The sequence below is a fragment of the Elephas maximus genome, chromosome 9 (genome assembly GCF_024166365.1).
Source record: "Elephas maximus indicus isolate mEleMax1 chromosome 9, mEleMax1 primary haplotype, whole genome shotgun sequence".
NCBI lineage: Eukaryota > Metazoa > Chordata > Mammalia > Proboscidea > Elephantidae > Elephas > Elephas maximus.
Genome location: NC_064827.1, coordinates 10,220,253 through 10,232,271, shown reverse-complemented (window position 1 = coordinate 10,232,271; position 12,019 = coordinate 10,220,253). Strand labels below are relative to the sequence as shown.

Below are 12,019 nucleotides of genomic sequence, written 5' to 3'. Positions count from 1 at the left end.
TGAGTAAACGTACGCTGACCCAGCTTTCACTGGAACAGGAGAAAAACAGGAATTGTGTACTTACACACCAACCACTTATATTAAGACTGTTAAACTCTCAAAAACTATCTGCAGTTATATCTGATATCTTGTACCTTGTCACTTTTTTAGATGATACTGAAAATTAAAGAAGTTCAAAAACACCAAGATAAATTTAGTAGCAGTGGTAAAATTGACTTAAAAGCTTTAGGACTGGAATGTCTTGAATATGTTACAAAGGAACAGCTCAAGGTTCCTAACACTGCGTATAAGAATGCTCAGTGGTGACTAAAAGACGATTCAAATTAATTTGTTCAACTCACATTTCTTCCACTTACCAAGCTTCTGGCCACAACAACCTTTTTATTTCCTTTAATAAAAACGATGACATTTAATTGTTTTAAAACATTTTATTAATAACCGTACAATCATTATATCTATGCAATCAGCTCAAGTTCTAAGTGAAAAAGACAACGTTCAGGTGAGTTTTATCATTATTATTACAAATAACTCGCACAGGTGAGTGATTCGGCATTACGTGGACTGCAAAGTCAATTCTGGAAGACAATTTTTGTGAACCACCTGTCTTAAAACCAACAAAAAACACTTCCGAAGATGTTACATTTCACCACATGAAGGTCAAATGTTTCACAGTACTGACTGACAGTATGTGGTGTAGTCTACAAAATAAATACCTAAAATAACACGTTGGATTCATAACGTAAGTAAGTACTGCCAAGAAACAGGACCCTGAAGGACATCCAGTAGGAAATGCATTCCTGTTTATTATCACCTGATTCTTTCAGTAAGAAAAGCTTCTGTTATGGACAAGCTCGACCTTCCTTGCAGTGTGTTGTCTGCTGCTTTCCTGTCTCTGTCACCATGGCCATAAATAGTTGTCTAAGGATATCCTTATCTAAGTTCTTGCCTGCAAACAGAACAAAATAGGATTACTTCATACTTATTAAATTGGTAGAGTTTCCTGACCAATTCTAGATCACTGAATGTTTAATGATCTTCATACATTTACAAACACAATGGTAACTAAGTGATTCCCTCAACTTTTGAGTTGAAGCTCTTGGAACCAAACCAGCACTTGGATCAATTGCTTTTCTAAAGCTGTCTGAAAAAAAGGAAAAGATCTAACGTGTGCTTATGAATGCTATCACGTGATTGGAACAAGTACAGTCATCGCCAGCTTACTGAGGTCTACAGAGGGGGTTCTGACTGGTTCAGACTGCTTAAGTAGCACACACAGCACTTCCAGTCTGGTTTTCTCTTTGCTTTACGGTTCACCATTTGTAACCTACCAATAAAGACCAATCTGTTTGTCCTCTGGGTGTCATCGTCCCAGCTCACAGGGGTCTCCTCCAGGTCATAGAGCTCATGCACACCCTGGACGATCACTTGCTGTGCTCTGTCTCTGATGGACACCAGCCCCTGCTCCGAGAGAAGGGTCAGTCGGCCTCAGTTTTCATTTACAAGCAGAAATTCAGCATCAATGTTAATGGGTTAATTATTCCTCTTCCTTTTCTCTTTTCAAATTGAATAACATTTATAATCAACATGTCAAGAAAAAAAAAGTTGCTGTCGAGTCGCCTCCGGCTCCTGGCGACCCCATGTGCGTCAGGGTAGAGCTGTGCTACACAAGTTTTTTTTCTGGATACTACTTTATTGTGTTTTTGGCAAAGGCATACAGAGCGGTTTAGTTTCCCATTCAACAATTTCTACACCAACTGTTCAGTAACATTGGTTCCATTCTTCACACTTCATGAATATCCTCATTACTTCCGACTGCTTGTCCCATTTTCATTAATCTAGTTTTCCTGCCCCCTTACATTCTTATCTTTGTTTTAAGGTAACTGTTGGCCGTTATCCTTATTCCTTTTTAGAAAGGTCTTACTGCAGGGAGATTTCTAATTATCACATGAATACATGCACGACAATGTCACTGATCACGAAAAAAACTGAAAACAACGAAATGTGTTATGTGTCAGGTTCTACTGATTATTCTCCTACTCATAAGATCTTATACTTTTTTCACAGTTTTTGTGGGAAAATCTGAGACATTAAAAGATTTTGGCTACAGTTAAATACACTGTTCTTAAAATGGGCTACAATAAATGGAGTGGAGAGTGAAAAAATCAAGAAAAATCATTATATTTCTCTGCATAAAAGTTGATTTTATATTGATTTCAGGAATGATGAGCAAATTGATAAACCGGTTCCAATGGGGGATGAAATTAATTTCTCTAAAATAACATTTCTTATATGTATTTGTTTAAAAAATTAAGATGTACATTAAAAAACAGACAGAAAGAGACAAATGACTATGAAGTCATCCCGACCACACAAAGGTGACCCCTATTAAAATTCTGGTGTTTCCTCCCAGTTTTTCTTTCCCTGTGCCCAGTTTTGTTGCCTGATTTGTAAATTTGAATATATAATAACAAGCTCTCTGGAAATAATTACTGAAGCATCAGTTTTGTGTTGCCTGTATAGACTCTGGCCATTAGCTACTACTGGGGTTAAGGGTGTAGGCAGGTTGATGATTAGAGGATTGATACTTTGTAGCAGGACAGAAAAGGAAAGTGATGAAGCTAAAGGCTGTTTGCTGTTGCTGTGTACACAAGAAGGCCAGAGGAAGAACCAAAGGGGACAACTGCGAAAGAGTTGTCACAGCCTAAGGACAACAGCCACAATGGGATGTCCAGGAGGAGCCGCTGAACTCTGTGCAGGGGGTGTAGGGTAAACACCCCCGACTCAGTACATGGGGAACAAAGCAGCCACAGAATGAGACATGTCTATCAGGGAGGCCCAGGGAACAGAGATGAGGCTACTGTCATCACGCAGCAGCAGGAGCTGGCTTAGTCCTCTGGGGGTGTGACCTGGGAGGGGACCGGACTCACCAGGTGGCTCTGCAGAGCCAATCACACAAGTGCCAGCAGGCGGGTGAAAAAATCTAACCCCGAAACCTTTCTCAACAGTCTCAATCTCTGTCATTCTAGGGACCTCAGGAAGTCTGTCACTGGCTGGAGAGAGGATCCAGTTACTACCAACCATAAGCAGTGACAATAAAACTTCATGCACCTTCTGGGCACACCAGAGTGGGCACTCAAGTGACTGCTGTTAGTGAAGTGCACAACCGCCAACTGCTGGCCCTGGGAGACACCTTTGGTGACACAGATACCCAAATGTCCAGTAAAATTAATGGGCTTCCCAACGCTGGGCAGGAATTCTTCTAGTCTTCCGCAACTTGTTTAGAGTACGAAAACGTTTAGTGTTTGTTAGGTGCATCAATAAACAAAAGATAAGGCTCAGGGGCAGCAAGACTTTCAATATTATTCTCTGTTAATGAAGTTTTCTTGGAAAACTAAGCTCAAGGAAGGCTTGGTTTTCTCTAAGCACGTGCCAAGGGGAAGTTTCAAGAGTCCAGGTCATCAGCCAAGTAACTGCTCACACACCAGGAGTGGAGGACAGGGGTGACATTTCAAAGCCTACAGGCTGCTTTTTTAACTCAACACTGAATTAAACTGTGCCAATCAACCTTGACTTACACAGTGATTTCCAAAGCTCCTCTGCAGCCATGGAGGTGATAAAGAAAAATGAAAACAGACAAAGGGCGTTTGTACTAAAACCAATGCTTCTGTTTAAAACCAAATATGGCAGGTTTTTTTGTTTTGTTGTTGAGAATACACACAGCAAAACATACACCAATTCAACAGTTTCTACATGTACAATTCAGTGACACTGAGTTGTGCAACCATTCTCACCCTTTTTCGAATTGTTCCTCCACCATTAACATAAACGCACTGCTTCCTAAGTTTTCTACCTAGTCTTTCAATTTGCTGTTGTCAATTTGATCTCATATAGTTCTTAAAAGACCACAATGCTTAAGGCAGACATTTCTTACTAGTTAAGCTAAACTATTGTATGGTTTTAAGAAGACTTCTAAAAACCAAGACCAAGCTCACCGTCGTCAAGCGATTCCGACTCATAGCAACCCTACAGGACGGAGTAGAACTGCCCCGTATGGTTTTCAAGGAGCAGCTGGTGGATTTAAACTGATGACCTTTTGGTTAGCAGCCTGAGTTCTTAACCACTGAGGCACCAGGGCTCCAAGAAGACTTCAGAGGACATAAAACCAAATAGAGTTTATAGAGCCCCAAGAAATGGGCTTTCTTTGCCTGATGGTACACAAGTGTGTAAAGGGCGTACCCACCTTCAATCGGACGACCTCCATGCAGTGACCATCCTTGTTTCTCACGTTCTTTTCCCACAGCAGATTCTGTTGTCAAGTGGCATCATTTAATAAGACCAACCATTGCTCATGGCAACAACAAGGTAAGGAAACAGTCGACTTTAATGGTTACGAATGGCATTCACCTGAATAAACACATTTAGACTTTCTTCCTTTGCATTTCCCGGTACTTCAAATGTGACTGTAGTAATATTCTGTAAATCAAGAGACATGACTGTAATTTTTTTTTTTAATTACAAGTTTTAAGATGAACAGTAAGGAGCACGTGACAGTTTGTGTTGCCTGACAACCTGTACTGTGTTATCTTTTCCCTTTATCTGCTGATTTGGGGCATCAGCAGCCCCATTTCTACATTCTGCAGAGTTAATCGATGGTCCTATTTTCACACAGAAAACCCTCCTGAGAGGGGCCCAACGGTGACTCCTTATTGACTCATTCTTCCCAGGATTCTTGGTGACAAGTGGGGAGGTAACACGTACAGCAAACTGACTATGTGCTGAGCCTGGACATTCACACGGTCCCATCATCTCTGCTTCTCATTCACTCTTCTCAACGATCCTGTGGGGTACAGATGACTATTTCCAGTTTATAAACCGGAGGAGGTGAGGCTCAGGTAAACAAACTACCCAGAGCCAGGAGTACCCCTCGAAATCAAAAGCACAATTCTTTTCTCTTGGAAAAACGAACAGAGGAGAAAGGTTCAGTTTACGGTAACTGACTGAGCCTGTGCCACGGAAGAGGAGTCCCAGAGACGAGAATGACGGTGACGCCGCCATCTTTGCTTTCTACAGACGATTAACGTGGAGGTTATCGTTCCTCCTGATCGATCTTGATAAACGTCTCACTCTCCACACCACCCAGAAACTGCAGATTTCCTCTGGCAGGTCACATAATTGAAACCCAGACCTCTGTTTGCTGCTGTAACCCAAAATTTTGGCCTTTGTGATAAAAACACCCAAGGAGCGGCATAACATGATAGAAAACACAGAAAGGCCAGAACTGTTTTTTATCACGTGTACTTAGAGAACAGATAAAGGCAAGTAGCAAAGGCCAATTTCAGCACAAAATATACTGAAATCTGGTCTATACTGCTGCTAGAAATAGGAAAAGCACACAGTGTTTTTTGCTCAGATATCACAAGTGTGAACCAACTAAAAAGAAGTCTCAACTCGGATATTAAAATGTCAGATAACAAGAAGTATTTACTTTAAAATCCTAATAAGCATACACCCACTCCTCACTTACTGACATGGTTAGGCTCCAAAGACCAGGTTGTTACGTGAAAATCAGCATTACGCAAAAATGAAGGATGACCACATCAGACCACAAAGTGGAGGATGATTGTATCATTACATAACTGCCAAATTACATCATTATATAACTGCTAAACCACAGAGAATTGTGGGCCAGCCAAGGTGACACATAACTTTAACCATCACAGCCAGCATCACTCTCGCCTCCCAACTCAGTGTTCATTACTGCCAGATGTACATCGTTAATGTGCAGACTAGTCAGACATAGTAGACTTTTTTACTATTCTAGTAAACACAAAATATCAGCTAATGAGACAGTCGATAAGTGAGGAGAAGGCGTACTCTGCTCTTAAATTATTTGTCTTCATAAGCTTAAGGTACTAGTAAGCATTTAGACAAAATGACACTATTTTCTTTCTTCACTGAGGCAATCACTACAAATAACACCAAAACTCCTTGCCTACCCCGACCACGTTGGTTTGATGGATTCCTATCACATGCTAAAAGGTAGGGTCAGAGGATCTCAAAAGCATTCAAAATTCTGAAAGCCATCAACATAGTTCAAAAATACATTTTTAGAAGGAGTTTAATAAAACACCATAAACATAGCCAACTTAATTAAAGAGAAATAATAATAAAAAAAAGTTTTTAAATGCTTTTTACCTGATCAAGGTGAGGCTGGGTGGCTGATACATGCTGAAGTTTTTTCTGCAAACTGAGAACAACAGATTATAAGTTCAGAGGTCAGTGCACTTCTGGCTTAACCTTACTCATGACTTGAGACACAAAAAGAAACAAGGAGAGACCTTCCACCACCGAATCTATTCCATCGTTCCAATTTCACGTGTTGTTCTCATGTTCTAACTGAGAAAAGCTGGCAGACTAGGTATTTAAAAACTTTTCTTAAATAAATGTACACACGTTACATGTATACCTTACACACACAGTAAAGAGAAAAGCTAATCTTTTAGCAACACTATTTTATATGGTTAAATATGCCAGTAGATTTTTTTTTTAATTCCAGTAAGTCTAATACCAACTTAGAAAAAAATAAGCATTTTAATATTATTTAAGATTTTATCAACTCTCCCCATGCTTCGTAATATGCAAACAACGCTGGTGCCTCAAGAAAGATCTATTAGAATGGTAAACTTTCCTTTATCAATGTGATCCCTTGAACATATCTACTTATTAAAAAACAAAAAGTATCCATAAATATAAAAAAAATTTTTTTTTTTTTAATAGGGTTAGTTGCTGGCTAAGTGAGAACAAAAAGTCAGAATCTCAAAAATGCCTTGTTTTGACGTAAAAAGTGCAAGAAGATCAATGTGGCATAACCAATTATAGCCATAACAACTGCAGCGTATGTTTAGACCTTGGCAGGGGTAGGATGGGAGGCAGAACACGACTTAAAACCCTGCAGATGTTTTGCCTTGAAGATGGTGGGGGCAAACTAGTAGCATCAAGTTTAGGAAAGAGTAGGGGCTTGGAGGAACAGGTGGAGGGAGTGGGGCTCGCTTGGGGGCCTTGGCAGGGGGAAAGGTTAAGTTAAATCCTTCCCAGCTGGTGCTCAGGGAAAGTCTCCTGCTCAGCTCAAAGCACAAAGGAAAGTTTTGCAAGGGCCTTACCCACAGTGGTGGGATCATGTTAAACAGCCACTTCCTGGAGTGTCACTAATGCATTATACTGCTGTTAAGCAAGTGTGGAACGAGATTGCTTTAGACAAATCAGAGGCCTAAACTGTGTATGAAAGCAAAAAGTCAAACATTTCACAATGAATATTTAAGTTTCGTTCACAGTAAGTCTCTGCTTTCTCTGCCCTTACTCACACAAATAAAGGAAAGTGTGATCTAGTTAAGGGCACCCTGCAATAGCCAAAACCCAAATTCATGAATCAGAATCCTGACTTTGCACGCTGTCATCTCGTAACCCCCTTCGTGTCTACACTAACACTGTGTGTAAGTCTAAAACAGTGTTGTTGTTGTTGTGTGCTGCTGAGTCCATTCTGACTCATAGTGACATAGTGTTCTGTATATAACCTGTTATGCTTTTATCAAAAACAATAATTGAATTTTCCTCACAGTGAGATGGGACTGACATCTTTTCCTATACTTCTCCCAACTAAAAATACAGAATAATATAAGAGTTGGGTTCTTTGAAAAAAGTACCTTTATTACAGCAAATTATAGCAAAAGCAGACAGTAGAAAGGAAAAATAAAACTTTAAGATGTGTTCCATATCAAAGTGGGAAGTGATTTCATACTATAAACAGAACTCTCTTTTTTTAAGTAAAAAAACAGGAATAAAACTTTTATGAAGAGGAAAAACAAAGACTGTAACTAAGAGATATTTTAGTGTTCTACATACTAAATGCAACCAACTTTCCAAGCTCTTAGTTAGACCCAACAAAGACAGGTTTAAGAAAGGCGGTATTTTTAAAATTCCCCTCCCCGCCCCGTAAACATGTTTAAATGTATCACAGGATCTATAACCATGGAAACTGCCCATAAAATAATAATACGGTTCTAAGCCAGGTGCAAAAAGTGACAGAAAGAGAGATGGGTTAACTGCTGAAAAAGCGCTAAATACTGAAATAAAACGTATTGGAGTCTTGGAGTAAAAAGACGGAGCAGCAAAGATTAGGAAGGGCTGGGCTTCAGGTCACTTCAGGAATGGGTGACAGGAGACAGAGGCTCTTTCTTATGCTCCCAGCAGCTCCCAGAATTAGGTGACAGCCTCAGCTGAACTAAGAAGGGGGAAAAGGCCCCCTTTACAAATGACCAAACCAAGTTATATTTAAGGCCAGAGTTGTTCAATGGGGGTAAAGTCTTTCCTTTGAAATTAGAAATGAATAATCTTCATATAAAAACACTTGGTGTAGCTTTTTTTTGTTTGTTTTGTTTTCTCGTTAACAAGCATACATTTTCAACTTACTTTCATGATACGATGTGGAGATTATAGCTTTCAACTATAACAGTGTTGCTGCTGTTAATTTTATTTGTACTTTAGGTGAAAGTTTACAGCTCACGTTAGTTTCTCATTCAAAAATTTACTCACATATTGTTTTGTGACATTGGTTGCAATTCCTACAATATAACAGCACTCTCCCCCTTTCCACCCTGGGCTCCCTGTGTCCATTCGTCTAGTTCCTGTCCCTTCCTATCTTCTCGTCTTGCTTTTGGTCAGGAGTTGCCCGTTTGTTCTTGTGTATTTGCTTGCACTAAGAAGCTCGTTCCTCACATGTGTTGTTTGTTTTACAGACCTGTCTAATCTTTGTCTGACAAGTGGACTTTGGGAGTGGTTTCAGTTCGGGGTTAGTAGAATGTCTGGGGCAATAGTCTCGGGGGTCCTTCCAGTCTCTGTCAGACTGGTAAATCTGGTCTTTTTTTGTGAATTTGAATTTTGTTCTACATTTTTTCCCCACTCTGTCCAAGACTCTCTGTTGTGATCCCTGTCAGAGTGGTCGGTGGTGGTAGCCAGGCACCATCTAGTTCATCTAGATGGTGGGTGGCGGCTCTGGTTCATGTGGTCCTTTAGTCCTTTGGGCTAATATTTACCATGAGCCTTTGGTTGAAAATACTTGGTGTAGTTGTCAATGAGTTTACTACTGCACAACCAATCTTCATCAAGCACACAATACTGGGTATCCAACACTGATGTAAAGGAAAAGGATTCAGGGTGCTGACATAGATTTCACAACCCTGTACAAGAGTGCCCGATCAGAATACAACTATTTTTTTGTCATAAAGCAAGAAACAGGCACTTTGACTTTAATTTACGGGGGTAAAAAACAAAACAAAACAAACAGGAGTCATATCATAGGTAATTCAGGTGTACCAATCTTTCCTGCCCTTCTACTAACTGGAACCGGAAGGACAAAGGCTAACTTTCCCCGGGTACCCCAAAGCTATTTTTGCAATTTCAACCTGTTATTCGTCTTCTCTAAGAAGCGGCTGATCTGAGACCAGAGGCTGCAGGTGTAACAGTGCTTAACAAAGAAAAAGGTGTGACTTCGAGAATGACTGTGTCACTTCCAAATGAGCTCAACTCTCAGTTTCCGACCGAGGAGGAGGGGCCAGCTTCCCTATCTTCCCACATGTGACTTACAGAAACAATCCCAAACAATGGTTTTGGTTTTTTTTACAACCTAAACATGAATTTCAAGTTTCAAATTTACAAGGTAAGAAACCCAATAAAACACCATGATTACCCATCTCCATAGACTATTTTAGGTGCTATTTTAAATGTTAAGGACACTAAAGACTAAGAAAAAACATTAGTTGAAAAACAACATTAGTTTTTAAAGGTAAAATTAGATATTAATAAACGTATGCATTTGAACGTGCATTAGAAGTCTAGGGATAAGAATTACCTATGACTGGTACCCTTAAGCAAAAGTGCCTTACCAATTCAAAACACCCCAGGGGACCCATTTGTCATCTTGTGGATACACAGGTGAGGCTCAGACAGCTCCCCTGTTGTGTCAAAAAGACGCCTCTGAGAAAGAGTCAGGCAAGGCATCCGTCACTCTGAAGAAAGGAGGCATCTGCACGAACGCCTGAAGTTCAAGCTGCCTGCTTACTTGGTGCATTTTTCCATGGAAAGAGTATGGCACATTATCGGCATGGAAGTGTTAACGGTTAGCCTCTAAATTAACAATGATTTATACTATAATTTCTATAGGCACATGCACTCTGATTTCCAAATGACCAAAAACAGAACGTTCAAAAATGGTTCTGTATGCCAAGGGAATGAAAGAAGCGTAAATCATGTGGACGCCTGTGTAAAGCAGTCCTGTACCTGTGGAATGAAAGATTTATGACAGTAAAAGTGACCACAATGCAGAGAACACACCTTATTCCTGAGAGACTGTCAAAGGCATGAAGGTCTAACACATTAGAGAGGTCGACCCTGAAAGGAAGAAAACCAATGAGAACAGTGAAATTCTGTGAAATGTATACAATTGAACAACAATACCCTCTAAGAATCTTTTGCCAAAAAATGTAGACATAAAGATTCATCAGCATATTATACTGTTTTTGGAAACACATCTAAAAACTACAGACAATGAACAGAAATGCTTAACAAATTGTTATACATAAAATTTGTAAAAGTGACTGAGTGGCGTAAGATCAAGGCAGAAAAGTACTTGGTTATTTATTACTTCGACAAGCCACAGGTTTTTTTCACTTTCAATTGTCTCTTCAATCCTGAAACTAAATTTATAAGCTTTTCAAATACGTTTGTATAGCAAAAAAAAAAAAAAAGGGAAGAAAAATAAAAAATCCGTTTTAAAGAAGTGAAACTGCTCCAAGCAGCAATTAATGACCGAAAGATGAGAAGAGGGAAATGGAACCGAGGAATAACACAGGGTACAGGAACATCTGTGTTTCTTTTCGTCCGTCTTCCCTCACCCCACGTTTTTTTTTCCCTCACCCCATGGTATACACCAGGTAATATTACAAGAATATGAGGCATCAAGCAACCGATATATAAATATTAGCTCACGCCTGGACCCTTCTCTACATCCAAAGAGTGGGGTTTGATTTTCTTTCATTCAGAATGGGGCTGCACACAGACAGAAGCTTCGCAATTAGTACCCTCTCTGAATAAACATTATTTCTGCTAGGACTACTTGGTGATAAGTAACCTCATGAGAGCGCAGAGACTCAAATCGGATACGAATAGCACATCACAATTAGCATTACATCTGGCTTAAGTAAACTTAGAAAAGCTGGTGACCGAATTCCAACTGTAACACAGCAGAGGTCAGTGTTTTCTCTACAACCAATGCTAGAATGAAGGGGTATTTGAGGAAAATGATGGCAGAATGACTGGATTTCAAATACAGACTCTGAGAGCTTGTCAAATGTTTATAATTCTCTCACAATGAAACTTTGTCAAATTCGAGAGTCTCTAAAAATACACCAACACAGAGGGTAACGTCCCTGCTTTAGCTCAGCACCGACCAGCTGTGGCCGCCTTGCTGGTTCTCAGCATCCGCCACACACTCACACCAGTGGCAACAACACCCGGTTATGAGCACTTATCCTGGCAAGACAAAGTCCCAGTCCACTAAAAGAAGGCTCCAAAGTTCCATGTCGACAGGCTATAACGACATTTCAGATTCCAGACGTTCTAGATGCCCAGAATTAGGAAAATGATCAAAGTCAATGTTCCACGATGACATTTCTGCGTGTCAATTTACACTCGGAGACCAAAGCCTTAATGTTAAACATCTTCCCTTCTTCACGCGCACAGGAGAGCAGATACAGATATTGACAGGGCCCAGAAAACAGCTTTAAGCTTAACCAAGCTTACAGACGCCCATGGTGCGAAGACCAAAAATCAGCTATGAACCACCAGCTTCGAAATCAACGACCGTCTTTGTGACAGCGGCCCTGAGAGTACACGGCAGAGGGTTAGGGAGGACTCTGCTTTAGAGACGGAGTCTCCAGTTCTTCTAACAGAGACAGGGTCAGCAGCA

General features: G+C 40.2%; 1 protein-coding gene across 2 annotated transcripts in view; it reads right to left on the bottom strand.

Annotated features, from left to right (window-relative positions):
* Window positions 1-407: 407 nt before the first annotated feature.
* LOC126082958 (COBW domain-containing protein 2) overlaps window positions 408-12,019 on the bottom strand; it is a 44,023-nt gene continuing 32,411 nt past the window's right edge. For both annotated transcript variants that reach the window (XM_049896152.1, XM_049896153.1), the window contains 6 exons: window positions 10,387-10,443; window positions 6,196-6,247; window positions 4,405-4,473; window positions 4,241-4,306; window positions 1,329-1,458; window positions 408-946 (listed from right to left, as the gene is read on the bottom strand). In XM_049896152.1, coding sequence (XP_049752109.1) covers window positions 840-946; window positions 1,329-1,458; window positions 4,241-4,306; window positions 4,405-4,473; window positions 6,196-6,247; window positions 10,387-10,443 — 481 coding nt within the window. In that variant the 3' untranslated portion in view covers window positions 408-839. The remainder of the gene's footprint in view (window positions 947-1,328; window positions 1,459-4,240; window positions 4,307-4,404; window positions 4,474-6,195; window positions 6,248-10,386; window positions 10,444-12,019) is intronic.